The sequence below is a fragment of the Rhinatrema bivittatum genome, chromosome 3, assembly GCF_901001135.1.
Source record: "Rhinatrema bivittatum chromosome 3, aRhiBiv1.1, whole genome shotgun sequence".
NCBI classification, from domain to species: Eukaryota; Metazoa; Chordata; class Amphibia; order Gymnophiona; family Rhinatrematidae; genus Rhinatrema; species Rhinatrema bivittatum.
In genome coordinates this window covers 429,231,687-429,251,654 of record NC_042617.1, presented here as the reverse complement: position 1 = coordinate 429,251,654, position 19,968 = coordinate 429,231,687, and the positions used below count along the sequence as shown (strand labels likewise).

Here is a 19,968-nt window from a genome sequence, read left to right as displayed (position 1 = left end):
TTTTTTTATACCGACATTCAATTCAAAATATCACACCGGTTTACATTGAAACAAATTGTCAACAAATATTATTGAAGACCTAATATAGTATAACAGTTCAAAAACAGCGAGTGGAATAAGGAAAAAAAACAACTAATAATTATCAATAAATTAAACATAGAACTGTATAAGATAATAAGCTATCATTATCAAACCAAAATTCTGTATCTCATCGATAATAAAAGGAACAAAACCTAGTCATCCAGAAGTGTGACTCCCAAAGCAAAGAGCAGGCAATGCATAGACAGGGTGAGACTGGCAAGTTCTAACTAGAGTAGGGACAAGGCATCTTCTGTCTACAATGGCCATCACCTTCTTGGCTTGAGCCCTCAGATGCTGGTGGCCAGCAGGACTTGAACAGAAACAAAACAAGACATCCAAACCTGGAGACATGAAGGCACCCACAGAAGCAGGGCAGGACTACTGCCAAAAATTAGTGACACAAACGTGCCCATAGGAGGAAAATGTACCACTCTACATTGAAGGAGGAAGAGAGGGGAAATGGGGGGAGATAGTACAAGGAGAAGGAGGAAGAGGAGGGGAAGATACCACTGATATGATGAATGTAAGACATCACTGACAAATTGAGCAGGGGAGGGGAAGTTATTACTGACAAAGGGGAGGAAGCTACCACTGAGCTGGGGGAGTGAAACCTCTCACAAAATGAGGCAGGATTATCATTGATAGTGTGAGAGAGGAGAATGAAGATAGCACTGATGGGACAAGTAGCAATCATGAGGCAAGGGGGTAAGGTATCACTGAACAGGCAAGTGGGAGGAGGGAAGCTACCACTGATGTGACAAGTGGTAAAGGCAAGTCAGCACTGACATGGTGAGGGGGAATGAGGAAGATATCACTAATAGGGAGAGGGGGACGGTATCACTGATGAAGTAAGGAGGGAGGGGAAGATACTAGGGATGTGAATCGTTTTTTGACGATTTAAAATATCGTCCGATATATTTTAAATCGTCAAAAATCGTTAGGGCCACGATACAATACCAATTCCCCCGATTTATCGTTAAAAAATCGTAAATCGGGGGAAGGGGGAGGGCAGGAAAACCGGCACACTAAAACCCCCTAAAACCCACCCCCGACCCTTTAAATTAAATCCCCCACCCTCCCGAACCCCCCCCCCCCCCAAATGCTTTAAATTACCTGGGGATCCAGCGGTGGTCCAGAACGGCGGCGGTCCGGAACGGCCCCCTCAATTGAATCCTTTTGTCTTCAGCCGGCGCCATTTTGCAAAATGGCCGCCACAAAATGGCGGCGGCCATAGACAAAAACGATTCGACGCAGGTCGTTCCGGACCCCCGCTGGACTTTTGGCAAGTCTTGTGGGGGTCAGGAGGCCCCCCCCAAGCTGGCCAAAAGTTTCTGGGAGTCCAGCGGGGTTCAGGAAGCGATTTCTTGCCGCGAATCGTTTTCCGTACAGAAAATGGCGCCGGCAGGAGATCGACTGCAGGAGGTCGTTCAGCGGCGGCCCAGAACCCCCGATCTCCTGCTGGCGCCATTTTCCGCCCGGAACCCTCGATCTCCTGCCGGCGCCATTTTCCGCCCAGAACCCTCGATCTCCTGCCGGCGCCATTTTCCGTACGAAAATGATTCGCGGCAAGAAATCGCTCCCGGAACCCCGCTGGACTCCCAAGAAACTTTTGGCCAGCTTGGGGGGGCCTCCTGACCCCCACAAGACTTGCCAAAAGTCCAGCGGGGGTCCGGAACGACCTCCTGCGTCGAATCGTTTTTGTCTATGGCCGCAGCCATTTTGCGGCGGCCATTTTGCAAAATGGCGCCGGCTGAAGACAAAAGGATTCAATTGAGGGGGCCGTTCCGGACCGCCGCCGTTCTGGACCACCGCTGGATCCCCAGGTAATTTAAAGCATTTGGGGGGGGGTTCGGGAGGGTGGGGGATTTAATTTAAAGGGTCGGGGGTGGGTTTTAGGGGGTTGGCTCACGATTTTAACGATTTTTCACGATATTTTTAAAACCCAAACGGCAACAATACGATTCCCTCCCCCTCCCAGCCGAAATTGATCGTTAAGACGATCGAGGACACGATTCACATCTCTAGAAGATACTATAATCCAGATCTTATTGGCGGGGTGGAGGGTGGTATTGATCTATCAGTCATTAGGGATGTGAATCGTTTTAGGACGATTAAAATTATCGTCCGATAATTTTAATATCGTCTTAAACCGTTATGGAACACAATACAATAGAGATTCTAACGATTTATCGTTATAAATCGTTAGAATCGTGAGCCGGCACACTAAAACCCCTTAAAACCCACCCCCGACCCTTTAAATTAAATCCCCCCCCCTCCCGAACCCCCCCCAATGACTTAAATAACCTGCGGGTCCAGCGGCGGTCCGGAACGGCAGCGGTCCGGAACGGGCTCCTGCTACTGAATCTTGTTGTCTTTAGCCGGCGCCATTTTCCAAAATGGCGCCGAAAAATGGCGGCGGCCATAGACGAACACGATTGGACGGCAGGAGGTCCTTCCGGACCCCCGCTGGACTTTTGGCAAGTCTTGTGGGGGTCAGGAGGCCCCCCCCAAGCTGGCCAAAAGTTCCTGGAGGTCCAGCGGGGGTCAGGGAGCGATTTCCCGCCGCGAATCGTTTTCGTACGGAAAATGGCGCCGGCAGGAGATCGACTGCAGGAGGTCGTTCAGCGAGGGTTCCGGCGCCTCGCTGAACGACCTCCTGCAGTCGATCTCCTGCCGGCGCCATTTTCCGTACGAAAACGATTCGCGGCGGGAAATCGCTCCCTGACCCCTGCTGGACCTCCAGGAACTTTTGGCCAGCTTGGGGGGGGGCCTCCTGACCCCCACAAGACTTGCCAAAAGTCCAGCGGGGGTCCGGAAGGACCTCCTGCCGTCCAATCGTGTTCGTCTATGGCCGCCGCCATTTTTCGGCGCCATTTTGGAAAATGGCGCCGGCTGAAGACAACAAGATTCAGTAGCAGGAGCCCGTTCCGGACCGCTGCCATTCCGGACCACCGCTGGACCCGCAGGTTATTTAAGTCATTTGGGAGGGGGTTCAGGAGGGTGGGGGATTTAATTTAAAGGGTCGGGGGTGGGTTTTAGGGGGTTTTAATGTGCCGGTTTTGCGATTTTACGTTTTTTTGATTTTTCACGATATTTTACCCCCCCAAACGGCAACAATACGATTCCCTCCCCCTCCCAGCCGAAATCGATCGTTAAGACGATCGAGGACACGATTCACATCCCTATCAGTCATGTCTCTTTTTCACTCGCCATGTTTTTTCATTTAAACTTGGTTGTGAAGGTCTTGTTGTGCAAAATGCAAGCTGTCTTTTTTGTAATATACTGGCCACCTGGTTCTAAGAGTTTTGTCTTGTCTACTCTTGCTCAATCCCTGACTACTCTATATAGCTCCTTAAATAATCTATGTGTTATGGGATATTTCAATATTCATGTATATGAGGCTTCTCAGCAATATTTGGATGGTTATCTCATTAGGGGTGTTACACAATTAATAGATTTTCCTGCATATGTATCAAGGCATATTCTTGATTTTACTTTAATTCCTAATACCTGGACATCTTTGAACCATATCTGGGACTTACATGAGTCAAAGGTACCCCAAACAGACCATTTTGTTATTCATTTCTAATTATTAGGTTTCCAGGTTGGTCAAGTGTGACATTGTGTTGTAGAAAGCAAATCCTCTTGATGGTTTACTGATACAAAGAGTTTTGTGTTGCTTCTTTTGCAGACAGAGCCCAGGATGTGGTTACCCTGCTTGAGAAGTTTAATTCAACCTTGTCCTAGACTCTTAATAAAGTTGCTACCGATGCATCACTGAACTTGGTATTCCGCCTGACCAACCGCCTCTCCCTTGGGTTGAGCTCTGCAGGTTCTGGAGGCTGGCGGGACTTAGCAGCTTAGTGGAAGTAAGGATCTGATCTGGGATCGAGGCAGGCAGAGAACCAGGAGAGTTGAGATCCGGTCTGGGGTAGAGGCAGGCTGAGAGCAAGAATAGTCGAGGTCCAGCCTTAAGTCAAGTACCAAGAGACAAACTGGGGGGGGGGGGGGGGCGGCAGGGAGGAGAGGAGAGGAGTACACATGTGCCTGCTCTCCATGCTAAAATGCCTAGTTGGATCTCTGGGCACAAAATTACACATGACAAGAGAAAAGCAACATCTCCCAGGCAGAACATTTTTCAAGACCAGCTATTGATGATCAGGATACTAAAGGGTAAATTCAACACTTCAGAATTGACATAAAAGAACTTAACAGAGACTTGTTTTATTTTTAACTCACTACCAGAAATAAGTCTACTGCCTTTCTGTCACCTTATCATCGGGAAAACATCAAACCCCCCTGACCCTTCACACTACCATTGTAATGTAATGTATGAGTCACTTGTATTTTGTGTTAATGTCATCTTTTTCTCTAACCTGCTCATTCTTTTTGGACCTGAGCAAGGGTGTTAACTGTTGAAAGTTAATCAAGAAGTGTATTAAGTTAATCCACTAAAAAAGGTATTATCTTATTTTGTTTGTAGACCTTTATTTCTGTGTATTTAAATGCAAAAAAAAAAAAAAAAAACCAACAACAAACCAAAACAAAAGGGTAAACAGTTAGCTCACCATCAATTCAAGTTAGTTAAAAGAAAACCAAAAAAGTGTGCATGCCCAGTGTACTATTCATGGATACTGGGATTCCTTTAGCTAAATTTTTATAGCAATTAGGAAGAAAATTAATTTATAGAACTTATGACATCAATTGGTGCATTCGTAATTCATAATTTTTCATGAAAAATCATAAGCATTTTAGAACTTGAACTAAGAAAACTAGATTAATCTAATATGAATTTATTTTTGTCCTGAAATCAGAACTGTCTTTCCATCTTGAGAATAGAATCTACCTCTTTATAGCATCTATTAATCAATTCTTTGTTGAAACACTTAAAGGTTATGCACTAATATGAGCTGTGTACAACTTGAATTCCTCAAAATAGGATGGTCTCCAAGGCTGACATTTTTATGGCTACTGTTAATATTCGGTATACCTACCAAAAATCTTGGTAATAATAGTACTTGTTCATATTGATGTTTTAATATGTGTGGCAAATAACTGGTTTTATAAATAAATAATGTGCAATAAAATCTGAATGTTATTAGATATTTGGAATGCCCAAAAACCAGTGTAGAATATGTACTTATGGAAAATAAGCATGTTTGTGTTTTTCATTCTATATCTCTGGGCCATATTCAATAAAAATATTCAATGGACACAGAATGGGAAAGTGTCCAATGTGAATAAGGTTCTGTGTTCTATTTAAATACTGCTTCATATTGATTTGGATTTAAATTACCGGCCTTTACAAACCCATATGCAAGGCAAGTAACAGCTGCTGCAGAAAGCCGCAGCTAAATTGATTTCTGGACGTTCAATTCAGGAACATATTACTCCTGTTTCATCAAGCCTTCATTGACTTCTGATTCAAAGTATAAAACATCCTTGCTAGTCTATATATAATCTCTTAAAGTTACCTACCATTCCTTGGATTATGTCCTTGTTGAAGCCATACTGTCCTATTAGAGCATTGTGCTCTTCACAGATGGCGCTACTTGAGGTTCCTACTTTTCCTCAAATACGTTTATCCGGAATCCGGAGGGCAACTTTCTGTGTAGTGGCCCCTGATATTTGGAACCAATTACCTCAAGATCTAAGTGCATTACAATGCACAAAAACCTTTAAAAAACAGTTGAAAACCATCTTGTTTGAACAAGATTAATATGCTTCATTGAAGTCAATGTTTTAACCTTTAGATTTAATTTTGAGACGCCCTCCTATTGTATGTGTTTTAATGATTTTATATTGTTATTGTCTTATTGCATTTTAATTTTGTATGTTTCATTGTTAGTTGCTTAAGGCCTCACATGTTGGGACATATAAATACATTAAACTAACTATAACTAATTTGAGTATAGTATGTAGGTAGCCACAAAGGGTTTATAATCTAAATTGGTACCTGGGGCAAGAGAAGGTAAATTGATTTGCCCAAGATCACAAGAAGCATCAGGGTGAAAAGCAGGATTTGAATCCTAAACTCTCTAATTCTCAGTCTGCTGCTTTAACTAGGAGTGAATCTGTCCTGTCAAGGCTTCTCAGTGAATATCTGATCCCATACAACTCAATTCCTATTTTTCAGAGTTTACGGATATATCCTTTTAACACCTAACACATAGAAGGAAAAGCTCTTAGAAATAATTACTGAAATAGGCTGTAAAAACCTCCTTCCATTAAAAACTTTGTGTCCCGCCTAAGAGACATGAAATGAGAAAAAAAATAGCAAGGAAAAGTATTCAGTAATTTAAGGATTGAAGACTGATGACTAAAATAATTGTCAATTTTTATTTCCAGATGGAGATCAATGAAAAGTAAAAGGAGATTCTGAACAATGGACTCTGCTGCTGCTTCACTTTAAATAATCTGTACTTTTTCCTTTAAGAATAAGCAAATCATAGTACTGTCTGAAACTGTGAGATTCCCTGTTTTGCCCCTCTTCCCTGACTCATGAAAGGAAAGGAATTTCCTCTATGAGCCTTTTAAACAACATCCGCACTGAAGGCTCCCTATCGGAACTATAACAAAAACACCTTCTTCCAGTGCCAGGGACACGAACTCCCGGGTCACACGATCCTTGACAAGACTGCCCGCGTTCTCCTGCCCTGAAATGAACCGCAAGAGTAAAGTAGGAGGCAACTGATAAGCATGCAAACAGCTACTTTGCGATGGCTCGTCCTCGCCAGAGGCACCGGAGGGCTGCTTCTGTGGAAGCCGCTCCCCTGGCGTCAGCCCGACAGCTGCTCAAGGTGAGCTCACCGGGGCCCCGTACGCTGCTGCACAATTGGCTGCGCTCCGGGGCGGCGGTGGGGGCGTGGCCTAGGTGCAAGGTGTAAGTGCTGGGAAGCAGCTGAGCACAGAGAGGTGCGTGCCTGTCTCTCTGCGGAGCTCTGGCAGTGCTTGCAAGCAGAGAGCGCTTTAAACGCAGACAAAGGAGGAAGGGAGAGCCGCCGGCACCACCACCACCTCCAGCAGGACACTTTATGGCCCGAGGGGCGAGGTGCGTATGATCTGACGTGGGGCTGCTTCCTTTTCCCGCACATCGCCGGAGCTTCACACCCCCCTCTGTCATGCCCACCGAGATCGGCCTGCAGCCTTCGCCGGCTGTGCGGGTCCTGACCAAGGGGCCCGACTACCTGCGCCGGCAGCTGGAAGGGGTGGGCCGGGCGCGGGTGAGCGCCGTGGAGAGACTGGCCGCCGACAGGGCCAAGTACGTGAAGAGCCAGGGGGCCGGGCAGCAGCCGACCGTCGCTGTCAGCTCGGCGTCCAAGTGCAGCAGCTACGGCTCTGGCAGCAGCAGTGCAGAGCGCGGCTCGGCAGAGAGCAGGAGGAGCGCGGAGAAGAGCAGCCAGAGCCCCCCAGCAGAGGTCCCTTGCACGACCCAGGGCGAGGGCGGCAGCCACGGCAGCCCCCCGTCCATCATCCAGCGCGGCAGCTCCAAGAGGCAGATGCGACCCGACTCGCTGGTGATGTACCGCCAGAAATCCAAAGGCCAGACGGGTGACGGCGCCCAGGGAGGCCCGGTGCAGAGACTCCTGCAGGTGCCCGCCAAGGACAGATTGCCCACCTCCCACGAGACCTCCACAGACAACCGCAAGGAGGCCGGGGACGGCGGGCTCCGGCGGGCCAAGGCCAAAGGGCTGCACCGCTCGCAGTCTGACCTCAGCTCCCGCTACTCCAAGACCTTCGCCGAGTCGGACGCCTTCTTCCAGTACTGCGGCCTCGACCCTGACGTCATCGAGGACCTGGGGCGCGAGAATTTCGCGGCCGTGGCCGAGCACGTGGCCCTGAGGGTGCGAAGCATCAGCGTGGCCACGTCAGAGGGTGGCTGCAGCCGGCATAGCGGCGTCGGCGGCGGCGAGGACGGGCTGCAGGAGGAGGAGCTCAGCGATCCGCTGCCCAGCCGCACGTCGGTCATCGAGCGCAACGCACGTGTCATCAAGTGGCTGTACAGCTGCAAGAAGGCGCGCGAGAGCAAAAAGGTGTTTCAGGAGACCGTGTGACCCCCGGCGCTGGTGGGGCCTGGACCTTTTTATTCCTAGACACATTCTTATGTTCTGCATTACCAGCGACTTCTCGTGTGGATCTCCTCAAAGTGGCAGCCTAAGCCTGGCGTAACTAATTGTGTGTGCGCATGGAGGAGCTGGATACGCTGCCAGCCCAGAGCCCGGTTTGAATGCTGCAGTCTGCTGATTCTTGCAGAAGGCTATGCCAGTAACATCTGCGCCCGCCGGATAAGCAGACTGCTTCTGTTTTTGTTCATCAGTGGACCTTCCAGTGTTAATTTGCCAAGAGAAGACAATATTCTCCAGATTAGTGGATGATGCAGTTCATATTTTAAAATTAAAAAAAAAAAAAAAGCTAAGAATCTGGAGCCATAGCATTTCTGTCTGTGCTTGGGAATGAGATACCCAAGAGCTCTGCTTTAATTTAATTTTCTGGTATTTCTGCCTGAATTCTTTCTTAATGAAAACTAAAGAAGTTTTTAAGCAAAGAATGCTCTACAATTTTTGAAGGTTTTATTTTCCTGTCGCATTTTGTGCCTATGGGAACTTTCTTCATTGAGAGGGGATTTTTTTCCCTGTCCTGTGTCTATTTTTATTTGGGGGGGGCTTAGTAAATCATCCACTTTTGCTCTTGTCTTTTGAGCAACTGTTCTAAAATGTTTTTGTTTACAGCACCAACATTGCCCGTTTTTCTTCACACTTCAGTTGGTAGAATAAAATCGAGATTCCACTTTTTTGATTTTTTTTTTTCTTTTTTACCTGAGAAGTGGTCTTCCTGTTTTGCAAGACGTTTTATGCTTTAACCCCCTCTGATTACTCAGTGTGAGATTCTTTTGCCTAAATGCTCATCTGATACCTTGGCTCCTTTCACCCTGCTCCATCTAAGTTATGAATCCAGCAGCATAAACAAGTCTCACTTCAGATTACACATTTTTGAAAACTGGAAGCATAGCCTTATTAATGAATACATTTTATACTAAAAAAAACCTATACTGTGCAAAATAAAGTCTAATTTGGACAACGAGCATAAAGTCTTTAAGACAAGGAGCTGTAAAGCTGAACAAAAACAGGCAAGTTAGTATTTTGAGGAACATTTGTGGTATTGTTGCTTGTAAAAATATTCATAGCAGCTGGGAAAATGCAGGTTTTCTTTTTAAAATATCAATCTTGATGATTTTGTTTTCGTTTATATTTTAAATGTTAACTTAAAGGTATACTAGGAGCACAAATCTCTAGAGACTGCATTGGAGAATTTCTTGAAAAGCTTTTCTGCTTTCCCCTTCTGAAGTCTTTAAAAAAAATAGTGGAATGGATAAGACACTACAGACGTCTTCTGTACTGCTTCTTGCCATGGGATGAGTTCACTGCTTTGTGTGATTTGTCCACATCATAATGTACACAACTCATCAGATCTCAATGTAATTGGCAATGTTAATCAAGGCTATACTGCTTTACAATAACAGGATGAACAAGTACCCAGAGTATGTTCTCTTTCCCTTAGTGTCTGCCTCCCTGAGCAATTGATCAGGGATTCCTGTAACAGCATAGCAATGTTTCCCAACACCAGTCCCACTGCATTGCCTAATAGGTCTGGTTTTCTGGATATCCAGAGCGAAGACGCATGAGACTTACATATGCTAGAGTCCTAATGTATACAAATGTTTTGCCTATTCAATATGAGTACCTTGTAAGCTAAACTGATTAGGTGAGGCCCCAGGACTAAGTTGGAAAATATTGTCTTATGCTTACAGGGATTCTAAGTAGCCACCAACTTCATCTTCTATTAGAATTCTTTTTGACTTTTTACAAGAGCAAATGTTCCACAAGACTACTGCATTTTGGTAGGGTCATCGCTTTCTGATGAAAAGTATGTTACTGTATAAACAAAAGGTAGACTAATACAATTTAGGGACCTTTATTTTTCTTTTCTCTCCCATTTTGTGTGTCTATTGTAAATATTAAGGTTACTAAAATAGGCATAATTCTCCTTGGCTCTCAAAGCTTGGAGGTGTTGCAGACGTAGCACTGAGGACTTCAGTGAGAGAGTGAATCTAAAATACTACTGGAGAGCGCAAGGGGACATTTACCTGGGATTCATGTTTAACAGAGCAGGAAGGCACCGAGTGGGGGAAGGGGAGGGGAGAACATATGGGCACTAGAAGTGAATGTATATTGAAAGTCTGCTGTAGCAAGTCATTTTAGCCAAGAGTGGAACAAAAGCAGAATTCTGGCTACCTCTATGACATTTTAATATTTTGCATAAAGCAGATATTTGAATATCTTGAATAGATGATGTGGTTAGAAATGTTATTGCATCAATTTATTTTTCAGCATTCTTTCTTGTAACATGGTATGGACTATTGTTCCCTAGGCTTGCCAAACTGAAGCAGTGTACACTTGTTTTTTCTTAGTGTTCTGCTTATATTACAGCAGTGGTTCTCAGCCCAGAGTTCAGGCCACACCCAGTCTATTAGGTTTCAGGATATCCCTAATGAATATGCATAAGATTGTGCATACAGTGGAAGCAGTGTTTGCAACCTGTCATGCATATTCATTGAGGTTATCCTGAACACCAGATGCACTGGGTGCTCTCTCAGGACTGGATTGAGAATCACTGCATTACACAACTCTGCGCAGACTGATAAGCTTTCTGAAAAGAAAAACATGTGCTTAATAGGTGCCATTTCTCAGCTCTTTTGCCTTGTCCATAAACTAATGAGATGGGCACCAAAATTCACAGATTTGTAAGAATCTGACAATGTGAATGCTGCTTCTGTGGCACCTGAACCTGGACTCGGACCAACTCATTAACATGGGTAGGGAACTTCATTTTCAGTTTTGTTATTTTTCCTGGAAATTTATCAGTGTTTATCATAATGAACAAAAATGGAAGAAAATCAGTGGAAAAAATCATTTTTGCCACTCACTTTTTTTTTCTCCATTTTATTTCTTACAATAAATACTGATGAATTCTCAGGAAAAAAATAAAAACTGAAAATGAAGGTCCCTGTCCCTATCTCTGAGTTACCTTTTCACTTCCTACTGACCCAAGCTGCGTTTGAATTGGTGACCTGGAAGTGAAAGATCTGTAATGCTTCTGGGCTGTCATGATAGTTTTTTCTTTAATCTATTAGGTGGGTTAAGTCGAAATTAGTGTTAAAGGGATGGACCCCAGTTCAGATGTGCGGGTACTGCAAATAAGTGGGCACACTATATACCTGTGTGGGCAGCCACCCACCCACCGACCGACCCCATCGTGGCGCAGTTACCTGGGCTCTGGTGGGACCGCCATGATGGCACCGACAGCGTGCAGGTTGAAATGCTCCAGGGGGGCCCTGAGTCCCGTTTGGCCATCGGCGGACAGTGACGCCGCTCCTCCTGGTTGGTCTGGCATTGGGCGAGTTGTCGTCATCTTAACGCATCCCGGCACTGGACCATCTGATTGGTCAGGAGGAGCAGCGCACTGATGTCATCCGGAGGGCAGGCCAGTGAAGAATTTAAAACCCGCTGGCTATTCAGTCTCTTCCTCCTCGGCCCAGTGCAGCGTGATTCCCACCATCCCACCATTTTGTTAGCTAGAATAAAGTGTTAACATGTATTGATCATTTTGTTAATCTGTCAAGGCGGCGGCGACTGAGTCCAGGAGGGAGAATTGGAAACAACGGGAGGCAATATAAGGGATTAGGGAGGTGCTGGTAAAGAAGAGAGAGGGCTTGGGCCACACCTCACAGTGGTTGCCCAAGATGGCAAATGTCAGGCCCAGGTCCTTGACGGGTCAATGGCCGAAAATGTCCAGGAGGGGCTCTGGTGGTGCCTGCTGTGTGGCAGCCTCCCAAGACCCCTCTGGGGAGGGCAATCACGATGCCTGTTGTGGCTAGAGGGAGTGTGAGCCTGCTGTTTCCACTGGGGTGGAGGAGAATTTGGTTTATCAGCACTTGCCCGGTTGTTGAGAGCAGGCAGAGGTGACAGGACTCTGTGCCTAAATCAGACTGCCATGTTAGGGTCCTTTAATAAATGGCTGCAGCCATTTCATCCACAGCTGTAATGTAATGTTTTTCCTGTGTGTGTATTTTGGGGGTATGTGGCTGGGAAAGTGGCAGCGGGAGAAGAACCACAGGTGTCCGGGCTGCCCCATTTATTGAAAAACAATCTTATGGGTTGGACAGTTAAACAGCAGTCCCCAGCAAACAGGGCATTTAGTGGTAGTTTGTGCTGTGCCTTCATGAGCCTGTAGGAGTTGAAGGTCTGATGGGGTCCTTATCCCATAAAGGGCAGTGACTGGCAATAAATATCCTGCCCAGAAAGGGTTATTGCTTTTGTTAGCTTAGAATTACTGTAATTTTTTTTTCAAGGCAGATGTTCTGTGCAACTGCAATAAGTCTCTTTATATAGCACTTCCTCCAAGAATCTGAAAAGTGCTTTAACTGTATTGTAAGATATGTTTTTCCTCTCATTTAGAAGGCTGTATTGGAGTTTGCTGAAAAAGGGTGTCCTTGGGAGTTCAGTGCCCAGTGTCCCAAGCAATCGTATTGCAGGGAATTAAATTTAGCACCTGCTTTCCCTGACTACAGAGTAAAGAGTGAATGGAAGATGGTTACAGATGATTATCCTTGACCACATTTTTGCAATTCTTTTTAAAAATTGTTGTTAGACGAAGGAGGAGAATAGACCCTATAAACTGGTTGCCATAGCGTTAGTCATTTTGTCAATTATTGTAGAGCTTGCTATGGTAATTCATTTTCTGTATTATCTTGAGGTTTGCAAAAGACATTTAATTCAGAATAGGTTTCTAAAATCATATCGACTGACTAGATGTTTCTTGTACTGATTAAAAATCTTCTGTCCTGGACCCAAGTTACCTGGTAAACTCTTAAGACCTTCAAGGTGAAATGGAACCTGTTCTGTTCATAACTTCCTCTCTATTACACTCCAGAATATCTAGTGTTTTATTTCTTTAACTGAAGCAGGGCTGCATGTCCGTGCATGCATGCAGTGGTTTGTAAGTTAAAAAAAAAATACAGAAGGGATTAAATGACAATGTGGCCCAATCAGCCCAAACCATCTGGCCACCCTTCCTAGGAAACGCTCACACTTGAATGATTTATGGCACAAATATAAATTATATCTAAAGACCTTACCCTGGCTTGCTAAATCATTTATATGTTTCATTACTTTTCTTTCAAAAGCCATGCAGCAAACTTGTAAAAGTTATTTATTCCCCCATAGGGAAGGGGGTGAGAGAAACCTGAATACGTTGCATCTTATGTGCTAACGTGACAATAACTTTTAACCTGCTAGACACATCTTCAAAGTTCATTTTGTTAGCTGGATGCCTGCTCTAGTTAGAGCAATCTTGCCATTAATGTAGTACGTGCCTGTAAACATTTGAGAATGCTGGCTGAATTGAACATGACAGTGACACAAAAGGTCTTTTTCCATGACATGCTTTGAAATGTACATTGACATTGTCTTTTGTGTTGTGCATTAGATATTTTGTTTAAGAACATAAAAAGTGCCATGCTCGGTTAGACCAAAGGCGCATAAAGCCCAGCAACCTATCTCTGAATAGAACTCTATCCAATCATTATTCACCATAAAAAACTGAATCTGCTAAATTGATTGGTTGAGTCAGGTTTTTCCAGCCACTAAAAATCCTCATATTTTTCTAATATTGGCACAGTTATAAAAAGCACAGAGCTTGGGAATGCCTTCTAAATTTATTTTGGTTTTCTTTATACACCTGGTTCTGCCAAGTCAAAACGAAAGCTGCAATTATTCATAGAGGTTATTTATACAGATAGTACTACCGGTATGATTTACCTTTTCCTGGACATGAGATTAGAAACTTGTTCCTGAGATTCTGCAACCATGCTGCTGGTTAAATTTAACTATTGAATGTCCACTGCCTAAGCTAATTAGGAAGAAATACTGTATATTTTTTTAAACAGTATGAAGTTATTTCATGGTCAGTTGCCTAAGTTGTGCTTTCACTGTGAAAAGGGTTGATGTTCGTTGTTTGTATAACAAGCAGGGGACAAAGTCTTTGGTTCTCCAGTGGCAAGAAGCTGGAGTTTGTACTGCAGACAATGATTGTACAGTATCTGTATCTTGTAAATAGGATATGTACAGGTATGTAATTGTAACAGTGTGCAGATTGCTATATATTTTATATATATGAATAAAGTTGTATTTCATAATGTTAAAATAAACCAACTGTCTGTGTTTTTTTTCTTTTTGAAAGGTGGACTCTGCACCTCTGTATCTTTTTTTTTTTTTTTCTGTGAAAAATTACTGTTGCTTGGTCAAACCTTGCAACTTTCTATCAGGCTAGTCCATGCACTGAATCTTGCTACCAGAATTTTCTCTTGATGCTTTCCCTTCTTGTTGAACAGTAAATCTAGATTCTTGATAAGATGTTGAAAATACCAGACTGCTCAACATATATATAAATATTGTGTATATATACTTATATATGTACTAACTAAAGTACACTCGAGTGCTCTGTACTTAATATAAAAGTGAAGAATGAAAAAGTAGGAACACTAATGTTAATTTTTATCCTATTAAATTACAAAATATTGTATCAAAAAACGTTTATTCAAAAATATAATTTTGTTAGAATAATAATTCTTTGAAACAGTACTTTATTTAAAAACAGCTCTTGGAAGAGTGAAAAATCAACCTTTTAAATATCTAGCGTGCAGATTTTCTATTTTAAATGTTAAGTCCCAGGAAAATCCATAATGAAAAGTCTTTCTCAAAATAAGATGATTCTCCTTGTAAAGTCCAATCCTCAGTTTACACAACCTCTATTTTGCCTCCTTAAACAGGCTCAAAAGCTCGGGGTATATTTTTTTTCTGTAAACATCGCCAAAGATACCTACACTTCATAATCTAAAGTATATCAGAAGCTGATTTAAGCTTTGACTTGTCATGATAGGAACATAAAGGAAAAACAGATTGTACTCTTGTGCTGTAATTAATGTGTAGTTTTATAGTGCATTGATGGTGCAGCTTTACTGCAGTCACAGAAAACAACAAAAATAACTAAAGTGATTTTGCCCAAGGTCACAAGAAGCATCGGTGTGAGAAGCAGGATTTGAATCCTAGCCTCCCTTCGTCTCAGCCTGCTGCTTTAACCAGGTGTTAATTTTTCATGTCAAGGCTTCTCAGTGAATATCTCGTCCCGTGCAACTCAATTCCTAATTTTCAGAGTTTAGGAATGTATCCGTTTAACACCTAACACATAGAAGGAAAAGCTCTTAGAAATAATTACTGAAACAGTCTCTAAACCCCCCCTTCCATTAAAAAGTTTGTGTCCCACCTAAGAAATATGAAATAAAATAGCAAGGAATTCAGTAATTTAATGATTGAAGAGAAGACTGATAACTGAAGTAATTGTTATAATTTTAATTCCTATATGGAGATCAAAAAGTAAAAGGAAATTTTAAACAATGGACTCTGCCGATAGTAATTTGTACTTTTTCCCTTAAGAATAAGCAAATCATAGTACTGTCTGAAATTGTGAGATTCAGAGTTTTGCCCCCTCTTCCCCAACTCATGAATGGAAAGTGATTTCCTTTCTTTATAAGCCTTTTAAAGAACAGCCGCACTATAAAAGCACCTTATTGGAACTTTAAGCAACGGCTGTAAGTCCCACAAAAACACCGTCATCCAGTGCCAGGGACGAACTCCCGGGGCCCACAACCCCCCCCAATCAGTCACGATCAAGACTGCCTGCGTTCTCCTGCCCTGACGTGAACTAAAACAGTAAAGTAGAAGGCAACTGATAAGCATTGCAGGCGAGGAGGGCTCGTCCTTGCCGGGCACGGAAGGGTTGCTTGCGTGGGAGCCGCTCCCCTGGCGTCAGCCAGGCAGCAGCTCGGAGGTGAGATCACCGCGGCCCCGTGTGCTGCAGCACAATTGACTGCGCTTTCCGACAGCGGGGGCGTGGCCTAGCTGCAAGGTGTAAGTGCTGGGAAGCAGCTGAGCCCAGAGAGGTGCGTGCCTGCCTGTCTGTAGAGCTCTGGCAGTGCTTGCAGGCAGCCAGCGTTTTAACCCCAGCCAAAGGAGAAAGGGAGAGCCGCAGCCACCCCCACCATCAGGGGGACGCTTTATGGAATGAGGTGCGGGGTACCTGTCATTTGACGGGGAGCCGCTTCCTCTTCCTGCACGGCACCAGAACTTCAGCTGCCTGTCATGCCCACCGAGATCGGGCTGCAGTCTTCTCCGGTGGTGCGGGTTCTGACCAAGGGGCCCGAATACCTGCGCCGGCAGCTGGAAGGGGTGGGCCGGGCACGGGTGAGCGCCGTGGAGAGACTGGCCGCCGACAGGGCCAGGTACGTGAACAGCCAGTGGGTGGTGGGTGCCAGGCGGCAGCCGGCCGTCACTGCCAGCTCAGCGTCTGAGTGCAGCGGTAGCGGCAGCAGTGCCATGGGGAGTGGCTCAGCAGAGAGCCGGAGGTGCTCCAAGAAGAGCAGCCAGAGGCCCCCAGAGAAGGTCCCCCTCGTGACCCAGGACGATGGCAATTACGGCAGCTCCCCGTACATTGTCCGGCGCAGCAGCTCCAAGAGACAGATGCGACCCGACTCACTGGTCATGTACCGCCAGAAATCCAAGGGTCAGACAGGTGACAGCGGACGGATGGACCCGGTACGGAGATTCCTGCAGGTACCCGGCAAGGATGCATTGCCCGCCTCCCCTGAGACCTCAACCATCAGCCAGAAGGAGGCCGGGGATGGCGGGCTCCGGCGGGCCAAGACCAAAGGGCTGCACCGCTCACAGTCTGACCTCAGCTCCCGCTACTCCAAGACTTTCGCCGAGTTGGACGCCTTCTTCCAGTACTGTGGCCTCGACCCTGATGTCATTAAGGACCTGGGGTGTGAGAACTTTGCGGCCGTGGCTGAGCACGTGGCTGAGCACGTGGCCCTGAGGGTGCGAAGCATCAGTGTGGCCACGTCAGAGGGTGGCTTCAGCCGGCATAGCGGCGTCGGCGGCGGCGAGGACGGGCTGCAGGAGGAGGAGCTCAGCGATCCGCTGCCCAGCCGCACGTCGGTCATCGAGCGCAACGCACGTGTCATCAAGTGGCTGTACAGCTGCAAGAAGGCGCGCGAGAGCAAAAAGGTATTTCAGGAGACGGTGTGACCCCCGGCGCTGGTGGGGCCTGGACCTTTTTATTCCTAGACTCATTATTTTCTGCATTACCAGCGACTTATCTGACTCTGTGGCGTGTGGGCAACTAATTGTATGTGCACATTGAGGAGCTGGGTATGCTGCCAGCTCAGAGCTCGGTTTTCCAAAAAGACACAAAATAGCTTTGGAATCCTGTTGTCTGCTGATTCTTGCAGAGGGCTATTCCAGTAACATCTGCACCCGCCGGATAAGCAGACTGCTTTTGTTTTTGTTCATCAGTGGACTTTCCAGTGCTAATTTGCCAAGAGAAGACAATATTCTCCAGATTAATAGATGCCTAAGAGCTCTGCTTTAATTGCTATGTCTGGAATTTCTGCTGAATTTTGTCCTAATGAAAACTAGAGACGTTTTTAAGCAAATAGTGCTTGACAATTTTGGGGGGATTTTTTTTTCCAATAATGTCCTTAATCAAGGAACTTTGTTTTTCTCCTTTCTTATTTTCTCTATTCTTAGTAAATCAGCCCCTTCGTGTTCATGTCTGTTCAGCAACAGTTATAAACTGTTTGGTGTTAAGTACAAACATTGCCTGCTTTTTCTTCATGTTTCAGTTGGTAAAATAAAATCGAGATTCCACTTTTTGGGTTTGTTTTTTTTTATCTGAGAAGTGGTCTTCCTGTTTTGCAAGAAGTTTTCTGCTTTAACCCCTCTGATTGCTCAGTGTGAGTTCTTTTGCCTGAATCCTCATCTGATACCTAGGCTCCTTTCACCCTGCTCCATCTAAGTTATGAATCCAGCAGCATAAACAAGTCTCACTTCAGATTACACTTTTTTGAAAACTGGAACCATAGCCTTATTAATGAATACATTTTATACTAAAAAAAAAACTATACTGTGCAAAATAAAGTCTAATTTGGACAACGAGCATAAAGTCTTTAAGACAAGGAGCTGTAAAGCTGAACAAAAACAGGCAAGTTAGTATTTTGAGGAACATTTGTGGTACTGTTGCTTGTAAAAATGTTCATAGCAGCTGGGAAAATGCAGGTTTTCTTTTTAAAATATCAATCTTGACGACTTTGTTTTCATTTATATTTTAAATGTTAACTTAAAGGTATACTAGGAGCACAAATCTCTAGACTGCATTGGAGAATTTCCTGAAAAGCTTTTCTACTTTCCCCTTCTGAAGTCTTTAAAAAATAGTGGAATGGATAAGACACTACAGACTTCTTCTGTACTGCTTCTTGCCTTGGGGTGAGTTCACTGCTTTGTGTGATTTGTCCACATCATAATGTACACAACTCATCAGATCTCAATGTAATTGGTAATCAAGGCTATACTGCTTTACAATAAGAGGATGAACAAGTACCCAGAGTATGTTCTCTTTCCCTTAGTGTCTGCCTCCCTGAGCAATTGATTAGGGATTCCTTTAACAGCATAGCAATGTTTCCCAACACCAGTCCCACTGCATTGCCTAATAGGTCTGGTTATCTGGATATCCAGAGTAGATGCATGAGACTTATATATGCTAGAGTCCTAATCTATACAAATGTTTTGCCTATTCAATATGAGTACCTTGTAAGCTAAACTGATTACCGGTAGGTGAGGCCCCAGGACTAAGTTGGAAAATACTGTCTTATGCTTACAGATTCCATGTAGCCACCAACTTCATCTTCTATTAGAATTCTTTTTGACTTTTTACAAGAGAAAAAGTTCCACAAGACTACTGCATTTTGGTAGGGTCATCGCTTTCTGATGAAAAGTATCTTACTGTATAAACAAAAGGTAGACTAATACAATTTAGGGACCTTTATTTTTCTTTTCTCTCACATTTTGTGTGTCTATTGTAAATATTAAGGTTACTAAAATAGGCATAATTTTCCTTGGCTCTCAAAGCTTGGAGGTGTTGCAGAAGTAGCACTGAGGACTTCAGTGAGAGAGTGAATCTAAAATACTACTGGAGAGGGCAAGGGGACATTTACCTGGGATTCATGTTTAACAGAGCAGGAAGGCACCTAGTGGGGGAAGGGGAGGGGAGAACACATGGGCACTAGAAGTGAATGTATATTGAAAGTCTGCTGTACTAGCCAGTCATTTTAGCCAAGAGTGGAACAAAAATCTGGCTACCTCTATGACACTTTAATATTTTGCATAAAGCAGATATTTGAATATCTTGAATAAATGATGTGGTTAGAAATGTTATTGCATCAATTTATTTTTCAGCATTCTTTCTTGTAACATGGTATGGACTATTGTTCCCTAGGCTTGCCAAACTGAAGCAGTGTACACTTCTTTTTTTTTTGTTTTTTTTTAAATCTTTATTTATGAATTTTCAACTTACAATAAGTATCATTCAATTTACATTATTCAAAATCTTTTGAATATTCTTTAGGTATACAAGATAACACAATATAAATCCAAAATAAATTATTTAAACAGACATAATAACCTATCTTATAACCTGTTACTAAACAAAAAGGGGAGCTCTGAGCAAATCAATAATATTTTTTAAACTGGTACTCCAATAATTACAGGAAATTGTAGATATTTCATTATGACCAACTAATACTTAGGTTTCGGTTTTACTTCCCTCACTCTGATTCCTTCGCTCCTCCAGGTACTTTTCTAAATCTAATGGATCATAATATACATATCTGGCTCCAGCAACCCGCATGACACACTTACATGGAAACCTAATCATAAT

The 19,968-nt window shown here is 44.0% G+C and overlaps 2 protein-coding genes across 2 annotated transcripts; both read left to right on the top strand.

The window, feature by feature from the left end:
- The first annotated feature begins 6,707 nt into the window (after positions 1 to 6,707).
- LOC115087974 (protein FAM110C-like) lies at positions 6,708 to 14,347 on the top strand. Its single transcript, XM_029595776.1, has one exon. It carries the CDS (start codon positions 7,203 to 7,205, stop codon positions 8,133 to 8,135), a length of 933 nt encoding a protein of 310 aa, XP_029451636.1. The 5' UTR covers positions 6,708 to 7,202; the 3' UTR covers positions 8,136 to 14,347.
- A 1,633-nt stretch (positions 14,348 to 15,980) lies between these two features.
- On the top strand, positions 15,981 to 19,568 carry LOC115087973 (protein FAM110B-like). The gene has a single exon (XM_029595775.1). The coding sequence runs from the start codon at positions 16,338 to 16,340 to the stop codon at positions 17,280 to 17,282; it is 945 nt and encodes a 314-aa protein (XP_029451635.1). The 5' UTR covers positions 15,981 to 16,337; the 3' UTR covers positions 17,283 to 19,568.
- Positions 19,569 to 19,968: the final 400 nt, after the last annotated feature.

Coding starts and splice junctions, on each gene's coding strand:
- LOC115087974 (XM_029595776.1), top strand. CDS start 7,203: ATGCCCACCGAGATCGGCCTGCAGCCTTCGCCGGCTGTGCGGGTCCTG.
- LOC115087973 (XM_029595775.1), top strand. CDS start 16,338: ATGCCCACCGAGATCGGGCTGCAGTCTTCTCCGGTGGTGCGGGTTCTG.